A 17,122-nucleotide genomic window follows, 5' to 3' on the forward strand; every position below is an offset into this window, starting at 1 on the left:
GTTTTTTGATTTTCTTGTTTCTTGCAGCGGAACACATGGCGGAGTAGGTTTGGTCTGAAGATTTTATGTTTAAAAGCCCACAATAACCCTTCATAAAACAAACATGGGGCTATCAGAAACAACATTTAAAGATATTACAAACATATGGAAAATTTACAAAACATCTGTGGCCACTTTATTGTTAAACCTGTGTAAGTGGTAGAACACCAGTTTGTGCTCTACAGGGTGTTGGTGACACCTCTAATGGCTTTACGTCTATTTATTATAGTCTCATAATCCTTAACTGAAGGGAGATTTATTCATTGAGAGTTGCTAGGCATTTCCAAAATGCATTACAAACGCCCCACACTATTTTGTAATTTTTTTTTATACATTTTTACAAGTATTTGCACCATGGTTCAGTTTAAACCCTTGAGATGTTTTAAGACTATCAGAGCGATTGTTTGACCTTTTAATCATTCCCGTGAATCCTTCTCTTTCTGAAACAATATTTTATGACAATTTAAAGAGACTGATTATCAACCTACTTCACCACTATTATCACTAATTTGAATGTTTTTGTATGTCCTCTAACACAAGCTCCACTCTTGTTTCCTGTTGTCCTTGTCTCTTTGTCTATATGTGTCTCCTTTGTCTCCCTTGTATATCCCTGTCTTTGTCTCCTTCCTTGTTTCTTCTGTTCCTTGACCCTTTTCTCTTTTTGAGTTTTTCTCTCTCCTCTCCGTTCTGTTCCATTCATCTGTTGCCATCATTTGATCCCTCTCCATGAATCTCCCTCTACCATCTCTCCTTTCTCTTCTGCCCCTTTATGTTTTACCTTTTCTCCTTTGATTTTCTCTTTCAACTTACCTGTTCCCTACACCCCTCCCAACTCTTCTCTACTCCCTCTCTTCCCTCTCTGTCTTCCCCATTTTTCTTCCAATTTTTCTTCTCTCTTCATCCTTCAATCTCTTTAATCCTGTCACCTTCCTTATTCTTGTCTGTTGTCCCTTACTCCCCCATTTCCCATGTCTGCCTCACATTGACGTTTGTTTTTCACTAATGTCTCATCTCCCATCCCTCTACATTTGACTCACTCATCCTCTTCTCCCATTGATCATTATCTACACTTCCCTGTTCTTCTGTTTTATCACTTCGATCCCTTGCTTTCCATGTGTCCACGTTCCATTTGTCTCCCCATATTCTCCTGCTCTCCAATCCCTCCTTCCCTCTCTCTCTCTCTCCAGCTGGCAGCCCTACAGCAGAGCTCGCTGCTCCGTAAAGTCAAGCGAACCCTGCCCAGCCCTCCTCCAGACGAGACTACTACAGCAGCTCACCTGCCCATGATGACACCCGCCCTCCAACAGGTCTACCTGCCCTCCGTGCCCAGCCTCAAGCCCAGCTCTAGGTCTGGCCTGGCTGCCAAAGCCAGCCTCCTCAAAGACCTCACCCACGAGCTGAAGGCCGTGGAGCAAGAGTCGACCAAACTGAGAAAGCAGCAAGCTGAACTGGAGGAGGAGGAGAAAGAGATTGATGCTAAACTGAGATATTTAGAACTGGGGATCCATCAGAGGAAAGAGACATTGGTCAAGGAGAGGGAGAGGAGGGATATTGCCTACCTGAGGTGTATGGGGGATACTAGGGACTATATGTCTGATAGTGAGTTGAATAACTTACGTTTAGCAGCTGCCGCTGCATCACATGAGTCAAATGGGCTACTGTCAACAAGGCCAAGCACCGCCCCTCTCAGCCAGTTCACCAGCGATCTCAATACAGCAGCTCAGTACCCACCCACCTCATCCTTCCTCTCTTGTCAGTACCCCCAGAGCCAACCCGCAGCACCATCTCAGCAATCAAGTCTGCCATACCAGTCTTCAACATTCAACCAGCCTCCCTATCCAACTGTGTCTCAGTCCCAGGCACTGCCACAGCCCACGCCCCTCCAGAGCCATGTCCCTCCTCCTGGACCTTCATACCAGTCTCAACCCTCCTACCCCTCCCATACCTACCCCCAAACTCAGCCCCCATACCCCCAGACAGACATGGGGATACCAGCTGCACCTCAGCCGCAGCCGGGGCATACAGGTTTTGGGCCTGCACCGCCTGGTCAGCCCCCATACCCCACCCACAGCTCACCCTATCCCAGCGCTGTGTCTTCCTACCCCAGCCAGACCACCCCATACCCTGGGCAGCCCCAAGCTGATATCCTGACAGTCCACCCAGGAAGACCAAGGCAGACTTCACTTGCCGATCTGGAGCACAAGATGCCCACCAACTACGAGACAATCAGCAACCCCACAGTTGTGGTCACCACGACGGCCCAGGATGCTACCTATTCCAGTGCAGCCCCCTCTTATGGTCAGTACACTGGATCGACAACGATGGCCAGCTCCTATGGGCCCTATGGCTCAGCGCCAGTGTCCAGCAGCTATGGTGGGTACTCAACCATGCCACCCAGTACCTATGGCCAGTATACTTCATCCTCAGCTAGTTCATATGGCCAGTATACAACAACCACTGCTAATACTTATGGCTACACCACCACCACAGCCAGCTCTTATGGACAATATACTTCTACAGTTTCCAATGCCTATGGGCACTCTGTAGACAGTCCCTCCACCTACAGCACTGCAGATGGGATGTATGGGGCTCCTGGCTTAGAGCAAAACATTCCCAGGAACTACATGATGATTGACGATGTCAGTGAGCTGACGGCAAAAGATGGGCTGGGCACGACGACAGGGGACATGATGCATCATGGCGGCAGTGGGCGTTACCCAGGCGACATCCACGGCCACAGCACCATTGGCAGCACGACGCGTGGGGGAACTGGCAGCTCCTCCTATGGCAGGGCACCTGAAGAGGAAGCAGCGATGCAGGAAGAGCTGTACGACCACCATGGCAGGGGTAAGAGCAGCTACAGGCACGGACCACTAGGGGGCAGCAGCAGCAGCGTGAGCGCTAGCATGGGTGGGGGATCCTCCTATTACTATGACTACGACTACAAACATGGCAGCATCCGCACCGGGGTACAGAAACCTTCACCGTCTGCCAGAAGCCTTCTGGCTCCTGCTGTCATGTCCACCAAGCGCAGCAAGCACAGGAAACTGGGGAGTATGGAGCAAAAAATCTCCAAGTTTTCCCCCATTGAGGAGGCTCGGGATGTGGAGGCAGACCTGGCCTCCTATTCCTCAGCGACAGGTGGGGCTTACCCCTCCGCTCACATTCGAGGGCGCCAGCTGATTGAGGATTACGGCTTTAAGACAAATGCTTACGACAGCAGCAGTGGCACTACCACTCATGGTAGTCGATACTACGGTTCAGGGATGGAGGAGGACGATCGGATTTATTATACCTCCACTGGCCGCTCCCGTTCCACTGGCTACGGCATGGACAAGATCTCATCCAGGGACTACCCTGGGTATCGTAGCCGATCCTATGAGAGGGACGACCGCTCCTACAGATCTGGCTACAGCCGGGGGCGCCATCCAACCCGGCAGTACTCTGAAGAGGAGAGTCCGCTCAGTCCCCTTGGACGGTTCATGGGTTCTGGCCGATCATCCAGCTTAGGTCCCGACCCATATGACAGTCGCAGCAGTAGATATCATTACTATTATGGCCAGTACGGTTCCAGCCACTCGCTGCCAGATGTACAAGACCACATACGGGACCTTCCTCGGACTCATGTCTACAAATCGGATGATACATACATTATAGACGATTATCATTGTGCTGTGTCAGACAGTGAAGGTAATTGTGGGAGCTGAAAGCCCACACAGTCTCACTACCTATTACTGCCCCCACCGTATATCTAAACGTCCCCCACCCACCCAAAGGCTAGGCTTAGCAAGGAAAAAGAGAAAGAAAAGAGAGACAGAGATAGCCGTTGCATGCTGATGTTTACGTCTTCCTGAGAGTCACTTGGAGCTCTCATATCAGTGGACTGCTGTCTGTCTGTCTGCCTGCCTGTCCGTCCTTCCGCCTGTTCGTCCAGTCGTCTGTCTGTCCAATACTCGCATGGTTCTTCGACGTGGTCGTTTTCTTCTTGCTACACTCTGATTCACTGAAAGGTCTTCTTTGCACGACACAGATGCATTGTTTTTTTCTTTACAGGGTCTTATCTTTAACTATGTTATTAGCATTGATGTTTCATTTACTGTGATTTGATTTATTAATTCTTTGTCTACACTGCAAAACAGTCAGGCACAATCATTTCTATATTGAAACCCTTTTCTTTAAACAAATGGTCAGTAGTGTTGTCTTTTTTGAAAATATATAATAAAGAACATGTGAATGTTTCTGCAAGGCAGCTGTTTAAGTGACAATAGTTTTTTTCCGGAATAAATTTTGTTCCTTTAGTTTGCTTTAATTCGAAGCTGAAACATCTGAGCAAAAAAACAGCTGCCAAAGCGTACAGTTTTGCAGTGTTTGGTTTATCTTGTTTATATCGTCTTGTAATGTGTGAAGGCGACGTGAAGTGTATTCTGCATGTATGTAAAACTTTTATTTTTATTTCTGCCTTTCTTTCTGTGTCTCCTCCCTTCTATTCTTTTCTTTTGCATGCTGTTGGTCTTCTTCCTGCCTCCTTCCTTCTCTCAGCCTGCATGCCGCTGTCTCCAAACGACATGGAGATTGACTGTGATCTGCTCTCGGTTTCCAAAGCCTACCATCTGGGCCAAGAAGAAACTGACTGGTTTGAGAAGCCCCGCTCCAGCTCTCGACACTACAGCAGTCACTCGACCGGAAGAAATCGGCACAGTGTCAAGCACACCTACCATGATTATGATGAGCCTCCTGAGGAGGACCTGTGGCCCCAGGATGAGTACGGCCATGGAGGGCGACACTCTTCATCCCGTGACCACCGGCACCATGGCAGCTCTAGCCGACACTCATCCTCATCACGTCATTCAGATGAACCAAGGTCCTCAAGGTCATCTAAGGCGCACCCCAAGGACCCATCAATGCGCCATGACCCATCAGGACGATCCTCTTCTGCTGGAAGGCGTGGCGACTCAAGGTCAGGCAGTTACCACTCTTCTGACTACTCCCGAGATCCATCTGGGCATCACCACGGCCAGCGCTCCTCCAGACAGGGAGACCCACACCGCTCCTCACGCAGCAAGTCTCAGCCAGGGGACATGCAGAGCCAACCACCAGGTACTTACAGGACACGTCTACTTATAGTGTAATAACAATACATTTTCACTGAGTTGATCTATAGTTATTTCCTTTCATTTCAGTTAAACCTCAAAACACACTACAAAATAGATGCAGAGTCGTTTTTTAACCTGCAGTACTCAGCATCTAATTAACCCGGAGATTATAAATAATGGTATAATATTATACATTGTAAGGTCATTTGGGTATGTGGTATATGCTGAAAAAGTAGTAAAAGATATATCATTCAAAAGGTCATTTACTCCTCCAATTTTATGACTACAACAATATTAAGCCTCATTCAGATGTCTAAGAAGTCTGGAGTCAATCCAGCATGAAGAGAGTTGCCAAACTGTCTTAATTTAAACACATTATATGTCTGTGGCTTGATAATTTGTATCTGTAGTGGTGGGAAAAGTAACACAATATTTTAGTAAAAGTTGATCAGATGAAAGTGAAAAAGCAGGTCGGTAAAAATCTTGTAAGCCATTATGTAAGCTTCTTAATATCGGTTCAAAATCAATTTGATGGTACACACTCCGCCCCATCACTTGTTTCTACACCAGGTAACTTCAGTGCGAGGGTAGGGTCATAGCCTTAGATACTTGTTTTCTTCATGATGAAAATTTCCAACACGTAACATTGTTATGATGTTATGAGTTTTTAGTGAGCAACTACATTACATTTGACACATTGTTACAGACTTGGAATTTATATTTACAACAGTGGTTGTGGACCTGAGCCACATGATCTTCTACCCAGCACTTGGACCTAGAAAAAGGACAGACAAGAGGCAAAGCCCAAGCACACCATTCAATAGGACAATGGAAACAAACACACAATAGGAGAGAGAGACAAGGACAACATGCACACAAGGGAAAGAGACAGAGATAAGAAGGACAGCTTGGGTGCTCATGCTTGTGGGACAATGAACAAACAGAGGGTAAGAGAAATGCAGTGCTTTTCAGAAAGTTTACAGTATTCTCCTCGGCAGGACTTTAACTACTGCTCTCAATAGATTTATTAAGACTGACTGTTTAATTAAGACTTAAAACCACAACTGACATGCTAGAAGGAAAATGGGACTAGGTAGAATACCTCAAGTAGTCAAGAGAACAGGCCACTGATAGTTAAGGCCAGAGGACAAGTTTGAACCTTTTAAGATTTAAGAAGATCAGAAAGGATAGTCTTCAGAGCACCTCAGAGTCCTTGATCTGACATGGACAAGGAGCCAGTGAAGGGAAGCTAAAATTGGCGAGATGTGGACACCTTTCTTAAATTTTAGCTGCAATATTCTGAACATTTGAAGACTTCAGTACGAGCACATGACAGGTTTGACAATAAAATGATAACAATAATCAAGTTTGGATGAAACAAAGACATTAATTAGGGTATTTGCATCAGCCAAATGCAGAAAAGACAGAATACAATCAAACCCAATGCCAAGTTTCTTGGACAGCAAAAGTTCCATCCAAGAAAGGCAGAGCCAAAGACAATCATCTCAATTGTATCACAATGGAGGAGCATAATTTTATATTTATTTTATAATTCAGGTATGATCATCTGCCTTTACAGGCACATGCAGCTGTAAAAATCAGCATAATATGTTTCACGCTATGATTTGGCCAAGAAAGCCTTCAGGTAAATCCGAAAATGCTGTTGTGTTACATTATAAGAAACACACTGTATAGTGTCTTTTCCAATAATTAAGACAACATTATTCTGAGACTCTTAATTAAAGGTGCACTATGAAAGAATTTATGTTGAAACATTCAAAAATTAGATAAAATCATCAACATAATGTGAAGGAATCTGTGTATTGTGTATTAGATATCTAATGAAGTTTCCCTGCTAGCCTCTGCCTAGTCCAAAGCATCATCCAAAGTGCTAATGGTGTACAGGTGAAACTCAAAAAATTTGAATATCATGCAAAAGTTCATTTATTTCAATAATTCAACTAAAAGGTGAAACTAATATATTATATATACTCATTACATGCAATGCGAGATATTTCAAGTCTTTATTTGTTATAATTTTGATGATTATAGCGTACAGCTTATGAAAACCCAAAATTCAAAATCTCAGAAAATTAGAATATTACATGAAATAAAAAATAATAATTTTAAATACAGAAATGTTGGCCCTCTGAAAAGTATAATCATGCATATGTACTCAGTACTTGGTTTGAGCCCCTTTTGCATGAATTACTGCCTCAATGCGGCATGGCATGGATGCTGTCAGCCTGTGGCACTGCTGAGGCGTTATGGAAGACCAGGATGCTTCAATAGTGGCCTTCAGCTCTTCTGCATTGTTCAGTCTCATGTCTCTCATCTTTCTCTTGGCAATGCCCCATAGATTCTCTATGGGGTTCAGGTCAGGCGAATTTGCTGGACAATCAAGTTCAGTAATCCCATGCTCATTGAACCAGGTTTTGGTACTTTTGGCAGTGTGGATAGGTGCCAAGTCCTGCTGGAAAATTAAATCAGTATCTCCACAAAGCTTGTTTGCTGAAGGAAGCATGAAGTGCTCTTAAATGTCCTGGTAGATGGCTGCGTTGACTCTGGACTTAATAAAGCACAGTGGACCAACACCAGCAGATGACATGGCTCCCCAAATCAACACAGACTGTAGAAACTTCACACTGGACTTCAAGCATATTGGATCGTGTGCCTCTCCATTCTTCCTCCAGACTCTGGGACCTTGGTTTCCAAATGAGATGCAAAATTTGCTCTCATCAGAAAAGAGGACTTTTGACCACTGAGCAACAGACCAGTTCTTTTTTCTTTAGCCCAGGTAAGAGGCTTCTGACGTTGTTTGTTACCCATGAGCAGCTTGACAAGAGGAATATGACATTTGAAGACCATGTCCAGGATCTGTCTGGGTGTGGTGGCTCTTGATGCAATGACTCCAGACTCAGTCCACTCCTTGTGAAGCTCCCCCACACTTTTGATTGGCCTCTCCCTGACAATCTTCTCCAAGCTGTGGTCATCCCTGCTGCTTTTCTTCCACACTTTTCCCTTCCCTTTGAGAACATCCAAATTCTTTCACAGTTACCATTTTTTGAGGCTTTCCCTGCTTGTGGAGAGTGTCAATGATGGTTTTCTGCACAAGTCTCAGGTCAGCAGTTGTCCCCATGATTGTGAATTCTACTGAACCAGACTGAGGGACCATTTAAAGGCTCAGGAAGCTTTTGCAGGTGTTTTGGATAAATTAGCTGATTAGAGTGTGACACTATTGAACCTTTTCACAATATTCTAATTTTCTGAGATTTTGAATGTGGGGTTTTCATAAGCTATATGCCATAATCATCAAAATTATAACAAATAAAGGCTTGAAATATCTCATTTTGTATATATTGAGTTTATATAATATATTAGGTTCATCTTTTAAGTTGAAATACTAAAATACATAAACTTTTGCAAGATATTCTATTTTTTTTTTTTGGAGTTACAATTGTACATGGCTAACTGAATTCACTGGCTAGCAGCAGCTACAGTTGGTTACAGTTAGTGGTTACTCTGGCAATATATTTTCTTCGTATATGATCTGTGGTCCTCGTTAGTGAGCTAACTCCTACTTTGCTGCACATATTGTTGAGTTTTCACAAATAAGACTACAAACCTGAATAAAGTGACAATTTATTTAAGTGTACCACAGACATTTCCTACACCCTGAGATTGTTATTGGACAAATCATAAGCTCTGGACCTTGGATAAGATCTCTGTGAAATTCTTATTTGGGTCTGAGTCACAAACATTTAATATCCCCTGTTGTTCAGACTGAGTTTGATGCTCTTTTACAATCAACCGTCCCCTCAGGGATCAACAGTTTTTAATTAACTATACCAAGCGTAACTTTGAGGGAAATGTTTCTCCTAGGGCAGCGCTGTTGCTCTGCTCTTAGCAGCAAACTCATTAAATCGCTGGTTTGATCTTTGCTCACAACATTTGTTGCATGTCGTCCTCTCTCATTCTGGCTTCACCTGTCAAACTGCTATTGTATAAACTGTAATGAACACTGAATGGCTAGAATTAGAAGAAAACCATGCAGTGAAATAAGTACTGCAGTTCCTTAATCAGCAGATTATAGTTTTGTTGTACAAATACAGAACTTTATCAGATGCAGACTCATGAACTAATATGACAGGATAAGTTATACTGCACATAGTGTAGCTTATAAATTAAGGCTTTCTTCTTAGGAACAGTTCACATAAGGCAGGGAACAGATAATGCGAAGATCACAGATGTCTCAACTGAACTCTTTTGGCACAAATGATAACTGCGACTGTCACTCATTCTCTGCATTTCAACACTGTGTAAAGGGCTGCAGGGCTCAGAGTACTGCTGACATTCAGTCTTGTTTTCTATTATCTACTGTGAGGGGTGACTGAATTTTTTTTAGCAATGAATGCAAAACTGTTGCCAAAAAAAAGAAGAAATCCACCTTATGTTACTCCATCCAGGCTCCTCCAGGTCTGGCAGCTCTGCCCGTGGTCAGGGCCCCATTGGTGGCCCTACAGGATCAGGGCGACAGAGTGGTACAGGTCCCCAGATGGACGGGGCTCCAGGACAAAGGACGCAGCTCCAACAGCAAGCCCAAACATCGGCTGCCAGGCCAGGGCAGCCCGGTTCCGTCGCAACCACTGGCCCTCAACAGCAGCCTCCAGCCCAGGGACAAGGCATGGGTATGGGCATGGGCATGGGGCAAGGCCAGGCCAAGCCGGGGCAGATGGGACCGGCAGGTGGACCCATGGGGCAAGCCAGGCAGACAGGACCAACAGGAACCACACCACCCGCCATGGTGAGTGCAGAGAGGGATACACATGGAAAATGAGAAGCAAATTTTAAGTGGTTGATTTGTTGAAGATATGGCATGAAAATAACAGAAACAATGTGGCTATTCTGTTTGCACAAAAATTAAAATTCAGTTCAGCAGCTTATCAGCATTCAGATCAGATTTACAGTAATTCCCTTTTTCCCCATCACTACGTGGTGTTTGATTGATGTGACATTTTGAAACAAGTGAAGCATGGTTTGTGCCTCCTCTGTCAGTGGCATTGTGTTGCAGAACTAATGCACCACGGACGGTAGTTAAATTTCTCTCGAACAAACAATAATCATTATCATGAAAAAAACTATCCTTTCATATTTTGAAATGATGAGGAGATTGTTCACTCTCTCTGCCTTATCTGTCCTGATCTTAATAATTTAACATTGTAAACACTTTGCCTGCTAGTTCAACCTCCTGCGTCTTTCAATCCTTAACTCTCTGTCCTCTTCTTCCTCTTAGTCTTTAAAAGTTTTAGGTTTATAAATGCAATTTGGATACGTACTAGAATAGGTTTACATGCTGTAGTGCTCAAAAAACACTCTGGTTTTCTCATACTGTCCAGTGCTGCAGCACTGTATTCCTCATCTATCTGAGGACCTGTCCACACCATCCCGGTTAATTTTGCAACCGTGAAGTTATGTTCCCGGATTTATTGTTCTGTCTACATGTAACCGCATTTTCAGCCGATTTGGGTTTCAGCGGTTGCGTGTGGATATGATAACCGCCAACATTTCCATTGCTTACATCAGTGCTGAGCGCATGCCTCTGTAAATATTGCACACTCAGCAATGTAAACACACAGTTAGAAGGTGGTTAGAGGTTGTCAACTAGCTTCGCTTGATAACTTGGTAAAAGGACATGACAAAGTTGTTTATTGGCTTGCTGTTAGCTGTGTTCGGCTGTCATGTCCAGCTGCTCAGCCTAATGCAACAACGGCGGCGCCTGGATGAGCAACAAAGGAGACTGCTCCTCTTGCTAGCAAACAAACGATGCACCCTTGCGAGTCGCAGTTGTTGTTTGTGTTTTGTTATTTGCCACGCTTCCACTTTCCGGTTTTAAACTCTTTTGATTGGTTAAAACAGCCTTCTCGTTTTACCTTACATCCCCACCTATTGCTGTGGCATATGTATTACACGTATATTGCATCACTTGGTGGCGGATTTTACGGTTGTGTGTGTACGGAGTTATTCTCGGCCTGAAATGCTCCTGTCTCTTTAAAGTCCCCCTCCCTTATACCCACTCTGCTCTGATTGGTCAGCACACAAGCAGAGCAGCTGTGCTAAATTAATGCTTACTTAACAAACCAGCAGCTATGCGTAAATCATGCAAATGAGTGACTCTCTGATGTAGTGCCATGTCACAAAGTAGCAGAATTAAAGGTGGGACTACTGATGAGGCGATTCAGGAGCAGTGTTTTCTGTGGGAGGAGTTCTGTTGGTGCTGACTTTGGACAAGAACATATGTAAAACACTGAAGAAAATGAAAACAGCAAAAAAAAAAAAAAAAAAACCATTATAGAACTTTAATTTTTGCACCAGTGCTACTGTCCCCGTCCCCCCTCCCCTTCCACCTTTCCCTAGTTTTCAGCCAGTCTTCACTCTCAGCCCTTCCTTTCTCTTCATCTGCCCGTCTCCTTCCATGCTCCCAGAGATAAGAGCTGGTCCATCTCCTCCTGGTTCAGATGGTTTATTTATATTCTGCTGTGCCTCTGTTGGCAGGCCTTATCTAACACTGTGATTAACACAGAGGCAGCTGATATCTGAATGTAGCTGATTCACTGTCTGCGAGACACTCGAGAAATTGGCACTAAAAATGTCTCCCTGCAAAATCTATTCCACCCAGCATTTATTCCATAATCATAAATCCATGTAAATCTATTTGCTATTGGAGTCTAAAAATCTGATTATGATGTTTAACAAGGAAATTCAGATAGTTTAATGGATCTCTTCCTGAATTGAATCCATCTTTAATAAATACAAGAATGTGCTGACAGTGAAGTTCACAAAGCCTCTGTCACCATGTCCATTATGAATATCCCCAAAATTATTCATGATGTGCTTTTCACTCCCGGAGGGCGTTGGTGACTTTCATATCGCTGCATTGTTGTACTATTGGTGAGAAAGCAAAGTGAAATAATTCATATGGTCTGATATGAAATTATGCAGGAATTTGTCTTGGAAATTATTCTGAGAGCTCTGCCATGGAAAATCTATGACAGCGGGCCATAAACAGTCAAAAGAATTTGTTATATGATTATCATTCAGTCTGCAAACTCATTCAGCTTCACTCTTGTGTTAGGTCCATTGTGTAATTAAAAGCATTGATTTAGTGGCTGTAAATGATGAAATGCCATGTGCAGCACGGTGCACCATAATGGATTACCCTCTGCTCTGCTGCAGCTAAACTGGAGTCAGACTGGGGAAACAAATAAAGAATATTACGTGATTATTTGGCATCAGTCCCATGTCTGTCAAATGTCTGTTTATTTATGGAGTCCTCTTTAAATATAAGTGACACAAAGAGCTTTACAGGAAACCGAGTGTACAAAGTAAGAGCATAAAGAGAGATCACATCAGTGCAAAGACTGGTTTCAGTTCCTGTGCTCAGATAGAACCAGTGCTGGACATCAGAAAAGGCCTGGTCTGTATCTTTCCTGAAGCTAGTCTCTGTAGTTTAGTCTTTAAATGTTGAGGTCAGAGCTGGAAAGAAACATAAACACTTTTATACTGCTCAGTGACTCAGCAGATACCAACATTTCCAACCAAACTCAGACCACTAAGACAGACTGGAAGCTAAAGTTCATCAAGGAATGAGAATTTGGTCATTACACGTTCACTTCCATGCCTTGGAAAGTCAGGGGAAATTTCCACTTTCACAAAACAGCAAAACAACTGAAGTAGATGGGGACTTGTTTTGAAATGTTTAGGTTTTTTTTTTAAAAGGTGTGTTTTTTTTTACTTTTTAAAACAGGTCTCCATCTAATTTCTTTGTTTAGGAGAATGCTGCAACAACTACAAAACGTCACTAGAACATCAGGGTCAGTAGATAACAACAGCTTGTCCTTTAAGGCAAAATGCCAATCAATAACTCTTTACCCATACACCACAATTCATTCAGGTTAGTATAATTTAAATTGCTTTAATGCTAAATGGGACTGACAGCAACAACAGAACTCAATATGTGATGAATACTACAAGCGTTTGTGCATGACTGTTCACTCCTCACCTTTTAAATGGAAGTTAAACTATTCCAACTACTAGCTTTTTACCAGAGCTTTTAACTGAATGTCCTGGTCTTTATCTCAGAATAGGGTTTCCTCAGTTACCATGGAGGTGTAGCATTGCAACCATAGAGGAAAATGCAAACTTTAACTTGAAGAAATAAGAAATGATACATTGAAATTCACCCGTATGAAGATAAAGGAGACGTAAGTTACAGACAGTCATACAATTCATCAAAATTAAGCCAGAATAATTAATAACAATAGAAAACCTATTAGCAAATCAAATGCCAGAATGAAAGGTTGGCTGTTCAGCTTGTCTCAGGTCTTCTTTGATTCATCTGTACATAAATCATGGTATTTATTTGCCCAATCACTTAACTGGCAATGTGTCAAATGTGTCTGTGTGATTAGTGATTGTTTTCACTTCGAGTCGAGCAATCGTCTAATGGCTTCATTTGAACTAATGGTCTGAGAGCCGTCAAGACATTATAAATGCACTGATGAAATGTTTGGCCCCTGAAAAGAGATTTTTCCCCTAAAGCTATCAAATGTTTCATTATAAAATATGATTTGCCCAATCAAAGCAAACCTGATTTTTCCCTGAGTCATAAATTCTGAATGGACCTCCAGGAGGATGTCGATAACTGATCTTTTTTCAACAGGGATCCGCAGACTGACAGCTGACTGTGTCGACAGCGTTGAAACTCATCATTCAGTCTGTCATCATTCATGTCATTTAGCGAGCTGTCAAAATACAACGCAATAGTGGAGCCGCTTTCTCTCTTCTTGGCCTCTGCCGATCGCTCCGTCTCTCCTCTCTCCTCTCTCTTTCCTTGCCGTCTCTCCTTATCAGTCTCCGTCTCGCTCCCTCATTTCAATTTTTATTGTTTTGAGTAATAGAGAAAAATCCCATATTCACCTCATTCACTGCCTTCACAGATTTATTGTGAAAAGATATTTGTGTTACTAAATGATGATTTGTGTGCTGCTCCTCCACACTCACTCCAGCTGTTTCATTCTCCCTCTCTCTCTTTTCCTTTTTCAGCAGGCCAAGATTGACACTCCACCGGTAACAGCCATTGGTGCAAAGGCAGCACCCGTCATGGCAACAAAGGCCGGACAGCCCCCGCTCACAGGCATAGGTACAGTATAATCATCACACGCACACACACACACACTCCTACTACGCCCACATCTGGCCAGCTGCTGCCCACTGTGTCTGTATTATGTAACCTGGTGTGCGCTGTCTCATCTAGTCTGGGATTAATCTGCAGATAATCCCACAGTGGGAGGGGTTTCCCTTCAAGGCAGGCGACCAGTCCGAGTGTGCCAAGTCACTACATAGTTAGTGAGTTAGTTAATTTGGTATCCTGTAATTCAGTCTGAACAAAAGCCCAGAAAAAAGGCAGGACAAATTTAACAGCAGCTACAAGTCAATTTGAGGGTTGACACGCTGTTTTCTACTGCCCACGCTGTTTGATTTACAAGTAATCTCTGGGTTGTTCAATGAAAATGACACAGCAACAACACTTGACACCAAAGATGTCATCATAAAGAAAAATTATGTGCTCTTTTCTAAACTCTTCTCCTCTTTTGTCTTTTTCTTCCATTTCCTCCCTTGCTCTCCCCTCTCCTATCATCCTTCCTTCTTCTCTCTGTTTTTCTGTCCAGGCTCCAAGGCAGCGCCCCGGCCGGGAGGTATTGGCAGTGCAGCCGCAGGACAGCCTGGCATGGATGGAGAAGGCATGCTGTCCAAGATCCTGCCTGGAGGAGCCGCTGAGCAGGCCGGCAAACTGGGAGAAGGTACAACAAACAAATCATGACACGCAGTACACTTTAAAACAGGTCTTTTTTTAAGTGACGTCAGACATGTTGAGAAGGTGTTGCAGGTAAAGCCAAGTGAAAGATGAAAATAAAAACTCATCATTATGACGCAAACAATACATTTTTATCTCAGTGAGGTGTTTTACTTCAGAGTCCCTCAGTTCTCACCCTTCTTTTCACACCTGTTTAACTTCTTCTTCTTCTTCTTCACTCTCCTCCAGCTATCTCCGGTTTTGGCAAGAAGTTCACCTCTTTATTCTGAGGTGCCAACATTAAGGTGTGTATTTTTCTTTCCTGACTCTCTCCTATGTATCTGAATGAGTTATGTGCCAAAAGCTGCAGTTCATTCATAAAAGAAGCATTGGAAACAGAACAGGCTGTGATTTATTTTCTACCGGGGGTTTATTTTCTGGGAAAGGATGTCGCTGAGTTTTTTTTTTTTTACATTCAAAACAGCCTCAAGCAGTTTTGAAAAGAGCAGTTTGCAATTCAAATCAATTGACTTCTACTGTCTCGGGTTTACCTGAGCTGAAGATTATGTTTGTTATTTATTAACTAAAGATGTTTGCAGAGGAAGTGCTTCCTAAACAACAGTCATTACACACTTTATAAAACGGAGCCGATAGCATGACTGTACATCTGAAAAGGCTAACAAGAAAGGCATGTTTTTTTCTCCTTTCGAGGAATACAAAGGAATCACTTGTAGTTTTGGTCAGTGAAATCATCAGTGAACAGGGGCATCTCGACATCAGGTACAAAAACAAATCTCTGAGATGCTGCTGGTTTAAAGTCTACTGGGATGTGGACAGATAGCTACAGCGTGACGTGTGTTGACACTTGTAGGCAGCAGAGAGTGAGCAGCTTAAAGTGGTTTACTCAGAACAGGCGGTGTGTTCCTACAGCACTGTGTTTTTTGTCTACAGTGTGTGTGTGTGTGTGTGTGTGTGTGTGTGTGTCTTTTCTTCTGCGTCTGTGGTTCGTCTTCTTTGGTTCAAAATTTTTTAACGGTGACAGTGACATCTTATTCCTGCCGCGACGCACCGTCGGCATCAAACAGAGAGTGTGTTTACAGAGCAGGCTACCACTGCTGAACACACAGTGCTGCGATGTAGCGGCGTTAAGCCGAGGGTCACATGTACTGATCACACTACCACCATTTACCTGAGATGAGACGTTCTGAATACATTAAAGCAAAAACCAATCTCAAGTTTAGATGTTTTTAAATACCTTAACAATGAACGAGTAGAGCTGCAATCAATATTATTTTTTTATTACTGGGTCAGTAAATTGGAAGGAATTGGTCTCAGTATTGGACAGCATTTAGTGATGTGAATGATTTGCAGCTTGACCTGCATTTATGAAGGCTTTTCTCAAATAACGCAACACTTGGTGTGACTGAGGAAGCTCGTCTCACATGGAATTAAAAATAAAATGATGTAAGCCGACTGAATGCATTCATGTTGTTTGCAGGACTATGTAAATGTCAAATGATGAAGTCACGAGGCTTCGTACCAGAAAAACCTGCAAAGTTCCCCCTGCTTTTGTTTTACTTAAAGAGAGAGTGAGAGGAAGGAGAGAGAGGGGGAAACAGAGAGGAGAGCTAAGCATACTGGTGAGTATTTAAACTGCCATTCCACCTTCCAGAATTGTTATTCTTCATTTTATCTTGTACTTCAGTTAGGGTTAGGGAGCCTTCAGAGCAACTATAATAATTCAAAAATAATATAAGAATAGCCAATCTTCTCACTGATGGTCTTATTTGAGCTCTAAGTCATAGTCATAGACAGCTCCTTTAAGTATGTTGACTATGAAGAAAAAACATCAAGTCTAACATGCTGCTGCTTCCTGTTGCAGCCAACAAGGACTGGAATCCTCTGGATACTTCATGTCTCAGGCCTGAGCACACACTGGCAGAGAGAACACACTGCTATCTCTGGCAGGCCAGACAGTAAGTTACCCTTTAACTTGGCCTTCCTCATCCCACCTGCAGAGAGCCACACTGTGACCCCAAGACCTTATACAATTCAAATGTAACACCTGCTTTGTAGTTTGTGATAGTAATCAATATATTTCACATGTGTTGCTGTATGCCAGTTTTTTTCTTTTTGT

At 43.2% G+C, this 17,122-nt stretch overlaps 1 protein-coding gene across 7 annotated transcripts in view; it reads left to right on the forward strand.

The window, feature by feature from the left end:
- Positions 1-17,122, forward strand: part of bsna (bassoon presynaptic cytomatrix protein a) — a 167,238-nt gene that overhangs the window by 134,710 nt on the left and 15,406 nt on the right. For 3 of the 7 annotated variants that reach the window (XM_037103471.1, XM_037103470.1, XM_037103473.1), the window contains 8 exons: positions 1,227-3,729; positions 4,642-5,136; positions 9,599-9,936; positions 14,235-14,331; positions 14,861-14,992; positions 15,235-15,290; positions 16,484-16,625; positions 16,868-16,961. In XM_037103471.1, the coding sequence (XP_036959366.1) occupies positions 1,227-3,729; positions 4,642-5,136; positions 9,599-9,936; positions 14,235-14,331; positions 14,861-14,992; positions 15,235-15,275 (3,606 nt within the window). In that variant the 3' untranslated portion in view covers positions 15,276-15,290; positions 16,484-16,625; positions 16,868-16,961. Of the gene's footprint in view, positions 1-1,226; positions 3,730-4,578; positions 5,137-9,598; positions 9,937-14,234; positions 14,332-14,860; positions 14,993-15,234; positions 15,291-16,483; positions 16,626-16,867; positions 16,962-17,122 lie in introns of all 7 variants that reach the window. The other 4 variants (XM_037103472.1, XM_037103474.1, XM_037103475.1 and 1 more) reach the window with 3 other exon arrangements.

This window comes from Acanthopagrus latus, chromosome 7, assembly GCF_904848185.1.
Source record: "Acanthopagrus latus isolate v.2019 chromosome 7, fAcaLat1.1, whole genome shotgun sequence".
NCBI classification, from domain to species: domain Eukaryota; kingdom Metazoa; phylum Chordata; class Actinopteri; order Spariformes; family Sparidae; genus Acanthopagrus; species Acanthopagrus latus.